General features: G+C 40.8%; 1 protein-coding gene across 11 annotated transcripts in view; it reads right to left on the bottom strand.

Annotated features, from left to right (window-relative positions):
* LOC102397629 (synuclein alpha interacting protein) overlaps nt 1-18,878 on the bottom strand; it is a 165,725-nt gene that overhangs the window by 64,762 nt on the left and 82,085 nt on the right. For 8 of the 11 annotated variants that reach the window (XM_025293007.3, XM_025293005.3, XM_044947803.2 and 5 more), the window contains one exon: nt 2,231-2,303. In XM_025293007.3, the coding sequence (XP_025148792.2) occupies nt 2,231-2,303 (73 nt within the window). Of the gene's footprint in view, nt 1-139; nt 265-2,230; nt 2,304-3,594; nt 5,602-18,878 lie in introns of those variants that run through there. The other 3 variants (XM_044947805.2, XM_025293009.3, XM_044947806.2) reach the window with 3 other exon arrangements.

The raw sequence follows: 18,878 nt of genomic DNA, 5'->3' as shown, positions 1-18,878 counted from the left end.
CGCTCTTGCTCTGGGGGAAGTGTTTTACCAGCCTCCAAATGGTCCATCAAATTGGAGGTATACATGTGATTCCATTAAAGAGGCCTGAGTTTTTCCCTGAAACATTCATTTCTTGTCAGGTCTAATCATTGGTGATTACCTTGAGCATTAGATGTTTGCTCTGGGTGAGTCTGAAGGCATCTGAACTTGAAATTGGCCTCCTTCTCAACCACAGAAGAAATCTGTAACATCGCCTATTGTGGAAGTGGCTACAAGGCACATGACCTGGAGAGAAATGGAATAAACCACCCCCAGGAAAATTATTTTTAAAAGCTTCGGTTAATTCACTTAACTTGGTAAGCAAGAGAAACTATTTAACAGAGAACAAATTTTCCACTTCACTGGTGAGGGAAAATGCTAGCTTTTAAAGTTTTAAAATATCCTGAAATTAAATTACTATTCCTAAGTCTAGCTATCTGATAGTATAAGGAATGTATAAGAGACCAGACTCCAGAGAAAGACTTCCTGGAGTTTGAATCCCAACTCCGTATTGTAATTGCTGTGTGACTCTGGGCAAGATAATTAACTTCTCTGCTCCGTGCCTCAGTTTGCCCATCTATATAATACAAACATCCTAATGGTACTTAGTTCACAGGGATTTTAGGATTGAGTTAACACAAGTAAAGGGCTTACCGCTGTACCTGGCACATTAAGCACTACTGAAGTGTTTGCTATTAAGTCTTCTTTCTTACTCTCCATCTTCAACTTTAAAAAAAAAAAGAAAGAAAGAAAATCTTCTCCAAAGTACCTTCGGATACATCACCTAATTTTGATACTAACAGTAGCCTAGCAACACTGGCAGAAAAAGTTTCTTTTTTTATTTTATAGCTAATGAGTCACAGGCTCAAGGTGGGATAGAGGGTAAAGCGCTGCATGCTGACTCAGATGGTCTTGGACTCTGAGGCTGGGGGCCTGTCCACTGAATCTGCTGCCTTTGTCACTGATCACAGGGTTCAACTCTGAATCTGGGGATGGCTTTTAAGGAGGCACATTCTGGTAAGTCTTGTGATCAAAGCCTCTGTTAACCCCATAGAAACTTGAGTGTGCTTGAAATTAAAAAAAGAAAAAATTAATAGAGGTAAGTGAAAACTTTTATTTGCACTTCAAACTATATTCTATGACGATTCTGACCCAGACAATGAAACATTACTTTCACTCACACAGAAAAACACAGAGATAAACAAACCTAGATAGACGAATTATTTTTCCCACCTCATCTAAACAAACTGTCGATAGTAAACAAACGATCCAGAACAAAAGTAAATAAGCTTTGTACAGTCGTTTCAGTTCAAAAGGCCTAGAATTCTCATAGCTGTATAGGTAGGACGATCTATTTATTTTCAAACATGATGCACCTAATTCAAGGATTATCTTAAGTCTCCCATCATCTGCGGTTCTTAGGATTCTAGTTACTATCAGAGGTCCCGCTTTGGCAAGGTTAATGGTGATGCCTTAGAGTAATTAGTTGGAAAAATAACAAACATCATTTCATAGTTTAATGCTATGGTATCATTCCCATCAATATCCTTTTTTATTTTCATTTTTTGCCCATCACAGAGAGAAAAGCAGAGAGGCTTAATTTGATTTTCAGAAGGAAAAACAATCCTGAATGTACTTTTATTTTGGTCAAGGGTGGGGGGTGGTGCAAGGAGAAAAGGTCAGCCAGCTGGTTTTCATCTATATGCCATAATTCTCTGTTTAGTTTACACTATTAAACTCCAAAGCTTTGCTTTAATCTTAACTGTTACAGTATGCCTTACTGCAGATTCTATCATGTCGCATCCCTGATAGGATTTCAGACTTTGGCAAAGCACCATCCCCCAAGTTGGTCCTTGCCATCTGGGTAGTAAACGTATCCAACATTTTTTCATTGGCGCCTGCATCATTATGTTTTGTCACCAATGGTTTCTCGGGTTTGCAGTAAATTGCTGCGTATACTGTGGTTTGGAGCCACCACGATGATCGCCTACATTTATTTGTATACAACTGGGTCCTCATCAGGGCCTCCCTGTCCAGTTAGTCTCTGGAGGATGACCTAACATCTGTTTGTTGGGGGTGGGTGGTGAATGGAGAAGCCATAAAAGAAGAAGAAAACAGAAAGCAGGAGCAACCAATTTGATGGGGGAAGAGATTCCAGGAGGAGTCCCCCACACTCTAAAAGGCAGGTTAAAAAGAGATGAGTGAAACTTACCTGATCTGTCTTCGTTTTGCGAATCACATCTTCGGCACAGTTCCGGGATGGTCTTGAGTGATGTGACTGAATACTGAACAGGAAGCCAGAGGAAAAAGAGTGTAAAGTAACAATTTAAAACAAGAGCATTACATTCACTCAACTGGCCAGAAAACCAAAACACAAGAAGTGATACTTGAGTACAACATGTGTGTCCAGAAAGCCTAAGTTTACACTAAATGGGTTGCTTGGTGATCTGGCTATAGCCCAGACTCTACCTATAAACATGTAAGTAGATGCAGATTAAAAAGAGGTCTGGACAGTCCTTTAACAAATGAGGTGGGGTGTAGCCAGCAGATATTCTATTTCTTCTGCTACTTGTGGAAGATGGATTTTTCTGAACCTTGACAGTTTCCAGAAGATGGCCATAATATTTGCACTCTGAATCCTAAGAGTGAATCTATGTATGGAAAAAAAAAGTCAAGAAGAGGAGCACCCGGCTTCCTACAGCATCCAGGGTAGCCAGGATCCATCTCTCCTGAACTACAGAAATGTCCCTAATGCTGCCACAAATCATACTATGATCTCCATGGGAAATATCAGGATAATGCTATGAAAAGCGAGAAGAGCACGGTTCTGTTTGAAAGCTCATCTGTTTCACAGATAGATTAGTCTAAATTGAAAGAAACCACCCTTCAGGCTCTGTCCCAGCACCAACTCAGGGGCTGCTATCAGGATGATAGATTATGACATAAAGGGGCATAAAATCAGAGGAGCTACAACAAATGTAAAATCAATAGTTATAATGTATAGGAATGACATTTGATGCCAATTAATCTTTCTTTGGAGAAGGGTGTTTTAAAACAATGTAAATAGGATGAACTCTTTCTTTAATCAAAGGCCAAGTCAGGGACGGTCTTCAATCATACTTTAATTCATAATATATAGCTTCCTAAAAAGTTTACTCTGCACCTTTAAGAATGACGCTCTTATGTAAATGAGCATGGATTCTGAATGACTTCATGTTGCAAAACTGGGAGGGGGATTGAGAAAAACAAAAACATTTAATCTAAAAGAAAAATGATCACGAGAAACTCATTAGGATTATTCCAGCATTACAAGTGAGGGATGTGTATTTGGGACACATTCGTCTATAGGAAGGCGCTGCAGTTAGCTTGATGTTGATGGATGAAGCAGTGTCTACACTGAGCTCCCCCACATCCCACCCCTGCAATTTCCATGCAGTACCAGGACAGGAAGACAGAGGGAGGGGCAGTTGGAGCTATTGTCAGTTTGCCAGTTGCACATCACAAACAAATTAAATTTCCAGTACTTCCATGTGAAGAATGAAATCTCAGATGACTAATTAGCGAAATGACTCTTACCTGTCTGATGCAATAACATCCTGTTTATGTTGGCTATTCCTCAGAGACTACAGGTGTTTTAGCAAACCCGTTCACATCCTCCAGGGAAGGAGGACGGCCTCTTAAGCCAAAAATGAACTCCAAGGAAGTTTTTCCCCTTTTACGTTAAGTTCTCTGGGAGTAGGAGGTAACACAGGTACAGAAGCATTTTTCTTGTTACTAATAAGTTACCTTCTGTTTCTGGTCAAGTACAAGCTCTCTAAGGAAATCTGGTAGCTTCCTGAGGCCAGCTGGTACAGGTTAAATAATTACACAGTCTGTGATTCAATTAAAACTGGGCCTTTTGTTTCAGCTGCCATCAACTCCATGAAAGCACCCTTTGGCAAAGTCTTACCCTCTCTCTCTTTTTTCCCTGTTCTTCCGAGGCAAATCTCAGACAGGAAATTTCAGATTGATCATGTTTAAATATAGTCAATGGTAAATTCAATAAGTTGCTCAGTGGGCCTAATGGTAAGTATTTGATTTAACTGGGTATGCTGCTATCTGCATTTCCAGCCACATGTATCCTAACTGCCACCTCCCATCCCACGTCAGAAATGTCAGAACCTACGATTTATTAGCTGCACCTTCAGCTCCTCCAGTGTGATTGCAATGTACCTTCAGCTCCTCTGATGTGATTGCAAAGGTCCACAGTATGCAATCACTTTTAATTTGATGAGGTTTCCATTTTAACAGCCCACAGGATGCCTGGTTGGTACAGGGACTGAGCTCCGGAGATGAGCCTGGCTGAGCCCCAACCACTGCCTCGATCTGTTTCACTTCTGGTGGCTCTGCCTCTCACCCACAGGCACACAGGAAGTCACTTTTGGGAAGGTATCTATCTTAATTCTTTGGGAATATGGCATTGTAGAAAAAGTCATGTGCTTGCTCCTGGTCATGGAAATAAATAGTAATCTAAGACAAAGATGATGTGTTGGCCAGAAAATCAAAGTTTTGGATAATTAAAAGAATATATGGAATGTCAAATTCAGCAATGACTCTAACCTACACTGTGAATAAATCTATAAGAATGCACGAGGGAAAAAAAATCAATTTGTGGATTTGTTTCAGCAAGTACCCTGCTCTTTGGATACAAGATAAAACTTAAGAGAGTGCCATACAGATGGTTAAGTTGTGATATGAAGAGATACAGCAGAAATCAAAATTCACAAAACTGACATACAAAATAATTTTCATATCTGCAAATCTGGGAATAAGCAAACAATCCAGGAAATCTCCTTTCACAAAGGCACTGTGATACCATCTGGGAGCTGAGAGGAAAGCTTTCCCAGGACATCACCCAGGTTCACAGGACAGATGGCTTTTTATAAGGAGCTGTTAGGTCACCAGCCCACCTATTCTCAGGACAATGGCCAGCTCCCAGGGTAGCCATGACTATTATTTTGGCCCTAAGAGAACCAAAGCCCTGTATCTTTCCTGTGTCTTGACCCCAACCCAAGCCTTTATATTGTGTTCCCTTGATTCCTATTATCCTTGAGTGACAAGAGAGGAGAGGGGGCTTGGAGATGGCCAAAAAGTACTATATTTCCTATCTCTGTGTTGCATTCTAATTTTTTCTTTTTTTTTGATTCAATATTTTTGATTCAAACTTCTTTTCCACTCCTCCAGCATGCTCCAAGGAAAGCCCCTGCCAAAGACTGAACAGTTGCCTCCACTTCTTCCATGTCCCTGTGCATTCAAAGTTTAGTTTCCCTTCAGTTCCTTTACTCTGGGGGCCTCCTTGCCTGCAACACTTTCTTCTGGCCGGGCAAATGCTACTGTTCCTCAAGGCCAGGGTTTCACAGAGTTCTACATTCTCTGTGAAACCCTGCCTGATTGCTTCAGCCCTGACTGAACATACTCTTCCGAAAAAATTAGTTAATTATTTAAAATTGAAGTATAGTTGACTTACAATGCTGTGTTCACTACTGCTGTGTATAACAAAGTGACTCAGTTTTATACATATACATATATACACACATTCTTTCTCATATTCTTTTCCATTGTGGTTTATCATAGGATACTGAATACAGTTCCTGCCAAGGACTTTGTAGTTTATCCATTCTACATATACCAGTTTGCATCTGCTAATCCCAAACTCCCAATCCAGCCTCTTCCTTTTTTTTTTTTTTTTTTTTTACATAATAAACTTACTTTAATAGTGCAAAAAATAATCTATTTCCAATCACTACTGAAGAAACTTCCAAAGAATTTTATAAAAATAGCCAATACTTTGAACAAATAGAAAAGCAAATAACTAGATAAATAATACAATTATGTACTCCAAACCCAAGAAAGCAGAGATGATCATTACAAGCCAAATCATCCTCAGAACTGGTCATTCCAGGTTGCCAAAACGCATAAAACAAAACTTCTGCTTTTTTAGGTTTACAGAAAGAAATAAAACAACTCCAGTAAGAAAACAAATTTCATGGGAAGTTTCAGGGAAACACATCATATTGATGACCTTAAAATTTTTTCAAGGAGTTTACAGAAACAGGGAGCATTTAAATATTGATTTTTATGGCAAATGAGTTTTATGTTGACTTCTGAAACTTAAAAGACCATTTACTATTTTGACTAGTAGTTCAGGAGTAAAAGCCAATCAAGAGGGCAGATAACATTCATGGGACCCACAGAACTTTAACCTGATCCCAAAATATAAAGCAAAATATTAAGACAAATTAGTTTAAAAATGTAAATATATTTGAGAAATATATAAGGGAAATAAAAATTATCATGATTAGGATTTGACTAAAGAGTAGATGAAGTTTTTTCACATTTGTCTATCTTACAGATAATACTGATTATTCAATTATCAATGGACATGCCTATTTTTGTGTATAAGAAAGTGTTTGGCTTCAGAAAACAATACTTAGAAGTTCATTACCATTACCAAAACTTGACAAACCTGTGTTTTGCGTGTGATATTGTTTGAAGCTCTTATTAAATGAAAGAGACTGAGAATCTTGTTGTAAAGCATCCTTCAGAAAGATGTTTTAAACCTACCTGGGTAGAGGGATGTCTCTCTATACATCTCTATGTATTTCTATATACATCTCTTTACTATATCACAAACACAAAAACAGTATTAATATATTTACATATATGTATCAGACCAAAAATTAATTTTTCCCTACAAAATTATATTTATTAGGAAAATACTAGTAGACACTATATAATAGAACACAAGGTGTTTAAGAGAAGATGGCAACCACTCCAACAGCTGAGTGCTGCTGCTTTCTCTTAATAACATCTCTGGAATGGAGAAAAAAACTTTACTAGAAGCCTAGTAAAGTTTCTTCTGATGGAAATTTCTCCCACTAAAGTTATGCTCTCTGCTTTAGTACAAACCCTTTAAGAATTAACTTTTAAGTATAAGAGGAGGGGTCACCACAGACAAAAATATTAGCCGTTTTCCCATATCTAGGGCTGTGATTTTTAGGTTTCTGCCTTCTGCCTACCAGATATTTCCAGTGTAGTCAGGTCTATCTACAAACCACTCATCCAATCCAGCCTCTTCCAACCCCCTCCCTCTTGGCAACCACCAGTCTATTTTCTGTGTCTGTGATTCTATTTCTGTTTCATAGATAGGTTCATTTCTGCCATGTTTTAGATGGATGCAACTAGGGACTATCATGGGCTTCCCTGGTGGCTCAGCTGGTCAAGAATCTGCCTGAAATGCAGGAGACCTGGGTTTGATCCCTGGGTTGGAAAGATCCCCTGGAGAAGGGAATGGCAACCCACTCCAGTATTCTGGCCTGGAGAATTCCATAGACTTTATAGCCCATGGGGTCACAAAGAGTTGGACATGACTGAGCAACTTCCACTTGACTTCACTTCACTTTTCAGGGACTACCATGCTAAGTGAAGTCAGTCAGAAAGGGACGCTTTTCTGCCCTTGAAAAGAAAACCTTGTTGTGTGCTCTGTCATTCCCCTGTGCTGTTTTGGCTCCCATATGTGCCTGAGGGAAAGGATGATGTCTTTAGTATATATGGATGGCACACAACAACTTATTCACGGTCTGAAATGCTAAGCTATACACACATGTGATTAATCGTGGGACATAATATTATAGACGGTCAAGCAAGTTCTTTCATATTTAGGTTGTAAGTGGGAATTCCTTCCATGCTTCTGTACTTGCTCTAAAATTACTTAGCTTTCTAAAATGTAAGTTTGACTAGGGTGCTTCTCAGTTTCAAATCTTCAGTGGCTCTGCCCTGCCCCTAGAAGAATGATCAACAGGCCTTAGCATGGCATGGGCAGCCTTCCATGAGCTTAGACTCATCTCTCACCATTGTCCTCTTCTGGTTGCAGTAATACTAAGTTTCTTGTGGATCCCTCATAATATCTTCTCTGATCCTCCCAACTGGAACTTACCTCAGCTTTCAAAGTGTGGTAGCCACACCAATGGCATTAACACCATTTAGGAACTTGTTAGGAATTCACATTCTTGGGCCCCACCCCAGAAACTCTAAGGCAGGGCCCAGCAATCCAGGAAAGACTGACAGCAGGGGGACAAGGGGGCGGCAGAGGATAAGATGGCTGGGTGGCATCATCAACTCAATGAACATGAGATTGAGCAAACTCCAGAAGGTAGCAGAGAACAGGGAAGCCTGGCGTGCTGCAGCCCATAGAGTCGTAAAGAGTGGGACACAACTGAGCAACTGAACAACAGCAGCAATCTGTTTTTACAAACCATTCAGGTGATTCTGATGCCTAGTGAAGCTCAAGAACCACTGTTCTTTATTTCTTTATCTTGGCCATATGTTCAGTACAGAATCCATCATGTGACATTTCATCTATACCTTTACATAATGTCTTTCTCTGCTTCCTGAGGGTATGGACAATATTTTATTTACCAGAGACACTAGGTACTTACTGAACTGAGTAAAATGAATTTTCCTAGGTAGCTCATGATATTGGCGGCAATACTAATACTAATAATGGTATTGCTAATTTATATAGCACTAATCTTAAGAAACTTCACGTGCATGTTAGTCGCTCAGTTGTGTCTAACTCTTTGCAACCCCATGGACTCAAGCTCATCAGGCTCTTCTGTCCATGGGATTTTCCAGGCAGGAATACTGGAGTGGGCTGCCATTTCCTTCTCCAGGGCATCTTCCCTGGAGAAGGACCAGGGATCAAATCTTCCCGACCCAGGGATGGAATCCAGGTCTCTGCATTGCAGGCAGATTCTTTATCCTCTGAGCCACTGGTAGTATTCAGTAATATTTATATAGCACTAATCATCTTAGAAAATGCCATACCTACCAGCCTAGCAATGTAATCAGGACATATTTAAAAGAATAAACACTTCTAATATATTCACAGCATGAATGGCAGCTGATGCCTTAGCCTTTTGTACAGAGACAATGGATTTGGAGCCAGAAGCTCTGGATTCAAGTCCTACTTCTGACATTTATTAACTCTGTAGTTCTGGGCAGAGAAATTATTTCTAATCTCTGAAGCTCAGTTTCTTTATTCAGAAAACACAGATAATCAGATGAGATCATGTAAGTGAATCTGCAAGCTATAAAATGATGTGAAATGTTCTGGTCTCTTCTCTCTAATTCATCTTCCTTGTGTGTACCACAGCTCTTCCCTCCTCATCTTTGTGCCTCTCATGATTCGCAGTTCAGGAGATCAAGACTTGAGAACTGATGAGCCAGGAAGAGGAGGGGCCAGGCTGGGACTGGAAAGGAAAGGAAGGACAGCCCAGTCTGTCTCAGCACTTTATTTCACTTCTTTGGTCTCTCCTTCCAAGAGAACCCATGCCCAAGAACAGACACGGAAACTCAGCTTCACAAACTACACAGAGTTGCTATGAGGTTAAGATGATCCTACACATCCCAATGTTGTCACTCTGCCATGCAAAACAGTTTGAACGTGCATGGGATTCATAATTACAGGCTGTGACTTCTACAATGGGCTTTGGGGACCTCTGGCCACCCTACATACTATTCAGGGCTGAAAAGCTTTGGCCCTTGCTCCTGAGAACTGGAGCCAGTTGGGTGAATGAGCAGACATTACTCAAATGGTCATGAGCCACAGAAAATGAAAGAACTAAAATCCTAACACCTTTTCAAGCTAGAGACTTTTAAGCAACTAAGGCTGCATTGAGTTTCCAAAAGAAATAATTAGGCCAGTCATCCAAACAACTATCCTGAAATTCATGGTTTCTCACGTGGCTTTCCAAAATTTAAGCAGGCATCTACACAGTCACACACTAAAAATGACAAAAATGTGTACAAAGCTGGTAGGGAAAGCAAAGGCACACAGCTGAACAGAGACTTTCAGAAGTGCAATATTTTCCTAAAACTGTGACCTCCTCTCCAATGGCCCAACTCAAGGGAGCAGCGTCCTGACTTCACGCCCTCCCTAACAGATCGTGCTCTGTTTTCCCTTCTCTGAGGATGTGGTACTCACTCCACACCTTCATCACACTAGCCTGCTGTTACGGCTCAGAACTCATTCTCTCCCATCTCCTCGGACTCATGCTCCGCCATCACCCTCTCTTCTCTCCTTCTCCCAGTCACTCTCTCAACATCAGCTCTCTCTTCTGATCCTATAGAATTAAACAAGCACCCCCACTGCCTCAAGACACACTGCCTCCTCAGCTGGTCATGGGTGGAGTTTCCTGCTCATGTGTTCACAGCCATCGTTTTTGAAAGAATTGCCTTGGTTCCTGTCTCCACTTCCTCAGCTCTGCATTCACCCCTCCAGCCACAGCGCTGTGGTATTTGTGCCCTCACCCACAGGCATTGCTCTTATTGTGGCCACCAATGAGTTTTAACTGGAAAATCCAGGGGCACTTTTCAGGCATTGCTGTTTCTAATGACCTATTTCCCACGCTTGACCATTGTAAGTAGTCCTTTAAATCATCCCTCCTCCTCTATCTCCCTGAGTTTCCTCTTATATCTTTGAAAACTTCTTTCCTGTCTTCTTTGGAGAAGCTTCTTTTTCCTCCTCCCTCACAGGACACACTTCTGCACAGTTCCTTTCTTGGGACATTCTTCCCTTTTCATATTCCATGCTTCTCAGGTGACCTTACTGATTCCCACAGTTTCAACCATTAGCTCTACATAGTATAGACACTGGTCAGCTACATATTCATATATATATCCCATGCATGGAAATTCCTAAAGAGATGGGAATACCAGATCACCTTACCTGCCTCCAAAGAAGCCTGTATGCTGGTCAAAAAGTAACAGTTAGAACCAGACATGGAATGGTTTGGTTTAAAATTGGGAACGGAGTACATCAAAGCTGAATATTGTCACCATGCATGTGCAGTCCATGGGGTCACAAAGAGTCGGACACAACAGAGTGATTGAACCAACCTAAGCAGAGTACATCATGCAAAATGCTGGGCTGGATGAATCAGAAGCTGGAATCGAGATTGTGGGGAAAAATATCAAAAACCTCAGATAGGCAGATGATACCACTCTAATGGCAGAAAGTCAAGAGGAACTAAAGACCTTCTTGATGAGGGTGAAAAAGGAAAGTGAAAAAGTTGGTTTAAAATGCAACATTCAAAAACTAAGATCATGGCATCTGGTCCCATTACTTTATGATAAATAGATGGCGAAAAAGTGGAAATGGTGACAGATTTTCTTTTCTTGGGCTCTAAAATCACTATGGACAGTGACTGTACCATGAAATTAAAAGATGCTTGCTCCTTAGAAGAAAAGCTCTGACAAACCTAAATAGCCTATTAGAAAGCAGAGACATCACTTTGCTGACAAAGTTCCGTATAGTCAAAGCTATGGTTTATCCAGTAGTCATGTACGGATATAAGAGTTGGACCATAAAGAAGACTGGGTGCTGAAGAACTGATGCTTTTGAATTGTAGTGCTGGAGAAGACTCTTCAGAGTCCCGTGGACAGCAAGGAGATCAAACCACGTAATCCTAAAGGAAATAATCCCTGAATATTCATTGGAAGGACTGATGCTGAAGCTGAAGCCCCCAAACTTTGGTCACCTGATGTGAAGCGCTGACTCATTGGGAAAGACCCTAATGCTGGGAAAGATTGAAGGCAGGAAGAGAAGGGGGCAACAGAGGATAAGATGGTTAGATGTCATCACTGACTCCATGGACATGAGTTTGAACAAACTCTGGGAGATAGTGTAGGACAGAGAAGCCTGGTGTGCCACAGTCCACAGGGTCACAAAGACATAGGGTTGGACATGACTCGGTGACTAAACAAATTCCGTGTGTGCATGCTCAGTCACGTCTGACTCTTTGTGACCCCATGGATGTAGCCCACCAGGCTCCTCTGTCCATGGGATTTCCCAGGCAAGAATACTGGAGTGGGTCGCCATTGCCTTCTCCAGGGGATCTTCCTGATCCAGGGATTGAACCTGCATTTCCTGCATGTTCTGCATTGCAGGAGGATTCTTTACCATTGAGCCACCTGGGAAGTCATATATATCTCAGTCTGTTTTAAATATATAATTCTTTCCACCATTCAGACTCTATTAAAGAAAATTATTATAAATTATCCTATTTTAAATGCATTTTATTTTTGCTCTTACTCCTTGTTTTTATCCTATGTTCCAAGAGGTATTTAAAAAATTGATGTGTCAAATTCTTCCATGCTAAAACACTGCTTGCGGTTGGTATTTGGAAAAATTCAGTAATTCTCTCTGACCATATTAGAAGTACACCAGGAATGACTCTATTGTAAGGTTAATATGTACAGTCAGACAAAAGATGAAAATCCACATTGATGAGACCACAGAATTGAATGATCCTCTTCTACTGCAGGGAGTGGTCATGGATGGGAAAGGACGTGGGTGAATGAGTGTGGCTATAGGCGACCAAGGGGCTGAGCAGAAGTCATTTTTCAATTCAGTAGTCACATACTTGGATTCTATAGCTAGACTGCACATGTTATAGCCTGACTTCACCATTTTCTAGCTAATTAATCTTAGTTACTCAATCTCTGCATATTACAAGTTTCTGTAAAATAGGTACTAATGGTATCTACATCAGAATATGGCTGTGAAGATTATGAGGTAATAATGAAAAATATCAGGAATGGTGTCTGATGCATAGCATGTGTTCAAAAATTGTTAGTTATCATTATTATTTAATTAAAAAGTATAAAAAATGAGCACTTAGAAATGAAGCTAAAATAATGGTAACTATTGAGGCAAAAATTACAAACTATGAAAAATTTAGAAAGCAAGTTATCTTACAGTAGAGCAGATGACCAACTACAAGCCTTATTTGACTTCAATGATAGTGTACTTTTAATTGTGAGCCAATAATCAATCACTACCAAAATATAAAGACTGACTTCAAGAATGGAGTTTGATACTATAATTAATTGTGACCTACGATTTAAGTTAACCTGACATTTCATAATATGCTCAACTGTTATCACAGGGTATGGTAAACTCTGTGAGAACACAGGACACATCTGTGTCATTCACCTCAAGTCTAGAACCATGCCTGGTGCACTGTTAATGTTTAATATATGCCTGTTGAGTAGACTGGTATAATATGTACTTGTTCATAAATGGTAAACGGTTTGCATAAATAACCTGCATAGTCAACTTAATAAGTGTCATGACTTGGGCAAGATGAAAACTATTTCCAGAGTAAGAGAAGGGCAAAACAGTAAATCAACCAATTATTCATTCTGCTAGGAAATCACTCCATATCTATAAGATTGCTCTCTACCTTCTCAGGTAGGGATGTCAGTCAGGTCCAAGTTTGGCGTCTGGGGACTTGGGTTCTAGGCCTGCACTCTAACACTAGTTATGGGACATAAATTTGAAATTAAATTTTGCCTGGATTAGATTATTTTTAATTCCTTTCCTGGCAGGTATTAAGAAAATGGTAAGACATATATAATATGGTGAGCTGGAGAAGGGACCAATGAGAGGTAATTGAGACTTGGATACAGGACACTACAAAGAGAACACTGCCAAAGTTGGGGCATTTTGAAGAGCCGGTGAAACAAATCCTACTGAGAAGCACTTTAGAGAAGTTTGAACAGAAATAAGAGCAGGGTGATGGCTCGAAAGGGCAGGGACAGTGAAGAGATGGAGGCTATCTGAGGCCCCTAAATGTCTTAGTAACCTTCTAGGAAGCACCAAGGAAAGATAACAGGGTTTTAGAGCCGTGCTAGAGAGGAGGGACAAGCAAGGTTCTCTGTACCTTGAGTATCTTTCTAAGATTTTTTTCACACCTAAAACTGGAACAAAAGCTGTAGTCCTTACCCACCCCGACTCAGTGCCTGGTCCATGTGATAAGCCCTTCAGGCCCTTTCTCAAGGTCTCCCACTACCCTGAAGCACTTCTTGGTCAGAATGTAAGGAAATCTGGAAAGTGTCAGTGGGATGAGTTGAGCAAAAGGTGATGTACACATGAAGGGGGCAGGGGGGCTGGTATTTCAGTGTAAGTGATGCCCAGTCTATGGGACGGAAATGTGAAAACTCACTCAGAGTGAGATTTATTTGCCGTAAGAATGTATTTTTCTACCAGTGGTTTAAGCACTTTGCTAGCTTGCTCAGTCGCTTCAGTCGTGTCCTACTCTTTGCGACCAACTCTTATAGCTCACCAGGCTCCTCTGTCCATGGGATTCTTCAGACAATACTACTGGAGTCAGTTGCCATGCCCTCTTCCAGGGGATCTTCCTGACCCAAACCCATATCTCCTGCGGCTCCTGCACTGCAGGTGGATTCTTTACCCCTGAGCCACTGGGGAAGCCCCTTAAGCACTTTAGGAAAATGAATCCACCTAAGTCTGTACTATTACCCTGGGCTGCAAGGGCTTGGGTCAAAAGGGATAATAAAGTGAAAGGACACTTATTGACCTTGATCTCATCTGATTGCACAAAACATACGCTATGTGATTGCCAAAAATGTCAACTTTCACCAAAGCTGCAGTCATGGTGATACAGAAAAGCAAGAAAAATTCCTGTGCTGAGGAATAAAGCATTGTACTTAGTTCTATTTATGTGCGTGTGCACACATGCCTGTGTGTGTCTATTTACATGTATGTATACATGTTGGAGAAGAAAATGGCAACTTCAGTGTTCTTGCCTGGAGAATCCCATGGACGGAGAAGCCTGGTAGGCTGCAGTCCATGGGGTCGCACAGAGTCGGACACGACTGAAGCGACTTGGCGGCAGCAGCATACATGTTTGTATGTACATGTAGGTATTTGTATAAATATATGCATATACATGTATATGCACTTGTGTCTGCATATGAATAGAAGTGTGAGTTTATGTATGGACATAAATATACATTTCATATCTTCTCCATAAAATACAGGACAATAGGTAGAGATGGACTATTATGACTTAACAGATGGAAAAACTGAGGAACAATTAAATTAGGAGGGTTGCTTAAGTTCTCCTAGCTTCTTTTATTTTATTAATATTTATTTACACTGTATATCAACTCCTTTACTTTTGATAAGCACTCTACAATCGCTTCAGTGACAGCTAGGGATAGTGATGGGTGAGATGACTGGTCCAGAGGGGATTTTATTCAACCAAATTGCTCAAAAGAGAAAAAGTAACACAAACAGTTCTGTTTTGAAATCCTGACCCTCCTACTTATCTATCTGTAACCTTGTGAAAGTCAGACTATCTCTCTAAGCCTCATTATTTCATCTGCCAGACAGGGGATTAAAAATAGGGCCTGCCTTGCAGAGCTGATATGAGGATTAACCAGGACCAATGATTTAAAGAGTTCATTGTGGTGTGTGGCACAGCCAACATTTGATGGCTCACAAGTGGAGCACTGCAGTGGATCCACGGTTTGGCCTCTGCTTTGTTCAGTCCTGTGTATAATCTTATTTTTGAGGACAGCAAATTGGCCTCTCTTCATAAAATATACATCATGGCTACTAAGAACTCTATGGTAAAATAATATTCCAGAGCGTTTTTCCTTTTTCAGATAGAGAGAGCTGGCTTCCATAGGAATAAAGGAGGAACTCTGTAAACCATTTGCAGTGACAGAAAAGTCCAGCTTTGAACCCCTGTGTCTGTGTGTGTCGTCGTCTCGCCCTCACAGACCCTCAGTCACTGCACAATGTTCTGCCCTTTCAGATGGCAGGGTTACAAGAATGTATAGTTTAAACTCTGCATTTTGCAAAAGATGAGCATTATTTTTGAGTCTGGGAAACTTCAAAATAATTTGATTGCCTTCTGTGTTTTGTCTCATTAGGTACAGGCAAAAAAGCTTTGCTTTTCTGTACCAATATACAGCTTGTGCTTTAATTAAAACAAGAACTAGGCTCATGACCAGGGGGGAAAATCATGAAACAGAAACCCTATAATACGTAAAAGGGCTATGGTTGGAGAGTAAGAAGAGGAGTTTTAAACTTGGGCATCTCTTTTGTAAACATCTTTTTCAAATGTATTATGCATTCCCCTTGCCCCTTCCTACCACTAAACCAGGAAAGAAGCATAAAGGCTGTCAGAAAAGGTTGTTTACAGAATTTCAACAATACAGGCAGGTTTATGGGAGACAACATTTCTTGTTGGCCTTCCTGGTGCAATGATAAAGAATTCGCCTGTCAATGCAAGAGACACAAGAGATGTAGGTTTGATCCCTGGGTTGTGAAGATTCTCTGGAAGAGGAAATGGCAACCCACTCCATTATTCTTGCTTGGAAAATTCCATGGACAGAGGGGTCTGGTGGCCTACAGCCCATGGGGTCGCAGAGTTGGACATGACTGAGAGAGTATGCATGCACACACATTTTTTTGTTATACCAGTGAATTAGCAAGTTGAACATATCTTTGTGGGTTTTTTTTTCCCCTAATGTTAGCATTTGAATTATATCCACTTAGCCCTTAAAGCAGATGTAAATTTATTGCCCCTAGGTTACCTAAATAGACTGAGAACAATCATTTCAATATTTTAGAGGCTATGTCCACTTCTTTTCCCATGAAGACATTATATAGTCTAATATATTCTGACATGTTTAAGGTCTTAAACCTGGATGAGATGGAACAACTATAAAATAATCTACCATGTCACAGAGGATGCCAGTTAGAGTAGAGTTTCTTTAGTTTTAAGTGGATTGAAATAGACCAGGATCGTTCATCCTCAGTACTGCCAGCATCTTAGGCTAGATAATTCTTTCCGGTAGGGTATTTTCCTAGACATTGCAGGATGTTTAAATCCATCCCTAGTCTCTACCCACTAAATGCTGGTTATACCTCCTGTTATGACAATCAAAAACATCTCCAGGTATTGTTAAATGTCCCCTGGGGGAAGGGTAAAGTTGCCCCCCAAGTACTGGGGCTAAAAGCAGATATTCCAAAGACAGTGCTCCTAATTCAGTGGATGACGTTGGGCAAGTTAAACAACATCTCACACCTCAGTTTCCTCATCTATAAAAGGAAAATAATAATTTTCCCTTCTTCAGAGAATTATTGAGTATTAAACAAGATAATGCGTATCCCCTGGGAAGTGCTCAATGTTAACCATTATTAGTTTATCAAGTCTATGCAATTTCATTTTTTCCCTTCTGGTTTCAGTTTAAATGCAGGTTAAAGATCCAAACAATAGGAATATATCTAAAGGGGGTGAGTTTGAGTGCAGTTACACAATCACAGATGGAGATCTTTACTTATGTTTCAGAGTGGTCAGGCTATAGAAGCTCAACTATTGCATAATTCTGAATCCTAATTTGCTAAACAGCTTCAGTTATTGCTTAACATATTTTATTATCTTTCAAGTGGAGATTCCTAATTCATCAAAATTATGGGCTTCTGCCAGATGACTCTTCTATAAACACAACTGCTCTATTGTATTTTTTTTTAAAGTCTTGACATGATGCCTGGTCTTTTCCCTGGAGTTCTTTCTTCACCATTGGTCATATAAATATTATTGCAGCATTCATTGAAATAATAACAAAAGCTACCATTTTTAAGAGCAACTTACTGTGTGCCAAGATAAGTGCTTTCCGTATATTACTATTTCACTGAATCCTCGAAACAATCTTAAAAATGAGGTGGGTATCTCAGCAAGGCAAAGTTACAGTGCTACAGCCAGCAAAGGTCAGGACGAGGCTGCAGCCCACACTGGTGCCTTCAAAGCCTACGCGCCACCCTGAACTGATAATCATAACACATGTCCCTTTCTGAAACGCTTTCTACATTACCCCCACCACCCACATCATCATTCACTTTCCTTGCTTTTCCCCATTCAACTCAAGATACCTGGAGGGGAGTGGTTTTAAAAGAACCAGGCTGTGATCCACATTAATTATGAGGCTTCCCAGGTGGCTCAGTGGTAAAGACTCCACAGGAGATGTGGGTTCCATCCCTGAGTCAGGAAGATCCCCTGGAGGAGGAAATAGCAGCCCACTCCAGTATTCTTGCCCGGGAAATCCCATGGACAGAGGAGCCTGGTAGGCCATAGTCGATGGGGTTGCAAAAAGTTGGGCACGACTAAGTGATTGAGCATGTATGCACAGTGATTTAAAAAGGGAGAGGGATACCACTCACTTCACATCCATCTTAATGAGGACTAGTAATTGTCCGAAAGCTCAAAGAGGTAAACGCTGAATTCACATATAGGAAAAGGTAGGCAGATTCACCCACGGCTGAATAAAATGGGTGATTCATCAAATGCACCCCAGGAATCCAATTCTTACATCGAGTATGCATATTTCACTTAAGGGAAGGAGTAAAGTAGAAGAATAACACTGCTGCCAGAGGCATGTGAAAGCCTATGTTTTTGAGACAGTTGCCACTGGTGACCAAAAACCAAGACATCAATGGAAAGTAAGGTCAGAAAGTAGGTCCGTGTTGGCCCTGAGAAGAAAAGGCACTTAACTTGTTCAGAAAAGCCACCTTCTCATCACATACTCTGAGAGTAAGCCCAACTGGGCTAGGGTGTGAGAGTCTAACATTGCTGTCCGGCCTCTGGCAGAATAGACCATGTGGCCCAGGGTGAGTCACAAGAAGCTCTGAGCAAGCAGGCAGACCATCCACTCACAGCAGCCAAGAGTCAGACTGGAAGCAGCAGGAAGTTCATGAGCGCAGAGGACACTAAGAAGTTCATCACTCCACAGTATTACAGGATGAATCAGGGCCTCAGAGGTCAGCCTGTCCTGTCCTTAGCAATACATGACTCTTCCTCAATATTCCCAACAAGTGTCCAACCCATGTTTTGAAAGCTCCAGTGACTGAAAGATACTGTTCAAAGACTAATAACTTGGCCATCCTTTAGTCTGTGTCCTTGTGAATGTTAGTGCACGCAGGCTGTGGCACAGCCAGGCATATA

The sequence above is a fragment of the Bubalus bubalis genome, chromosome 9 (genome assembly GCF_019923935.1).
Source record: "Bubalus bubalis isolate 160015118507 breed Murrah chromosome 9, NDDB_SH_1, whole genome shotgun sequence".
Taxonomy (NCBI): Eukaryota; Metazoa; Chordata; class Mammalia; order Artiodactyla; family Bovidae; genus Bubalus; species Bubalus bubalis.
The sequence above is the reverse complement of the archived record's forward strand: the minus strand, read 5'-3'. Positions and strand labels throughout refer to the sequence as shown.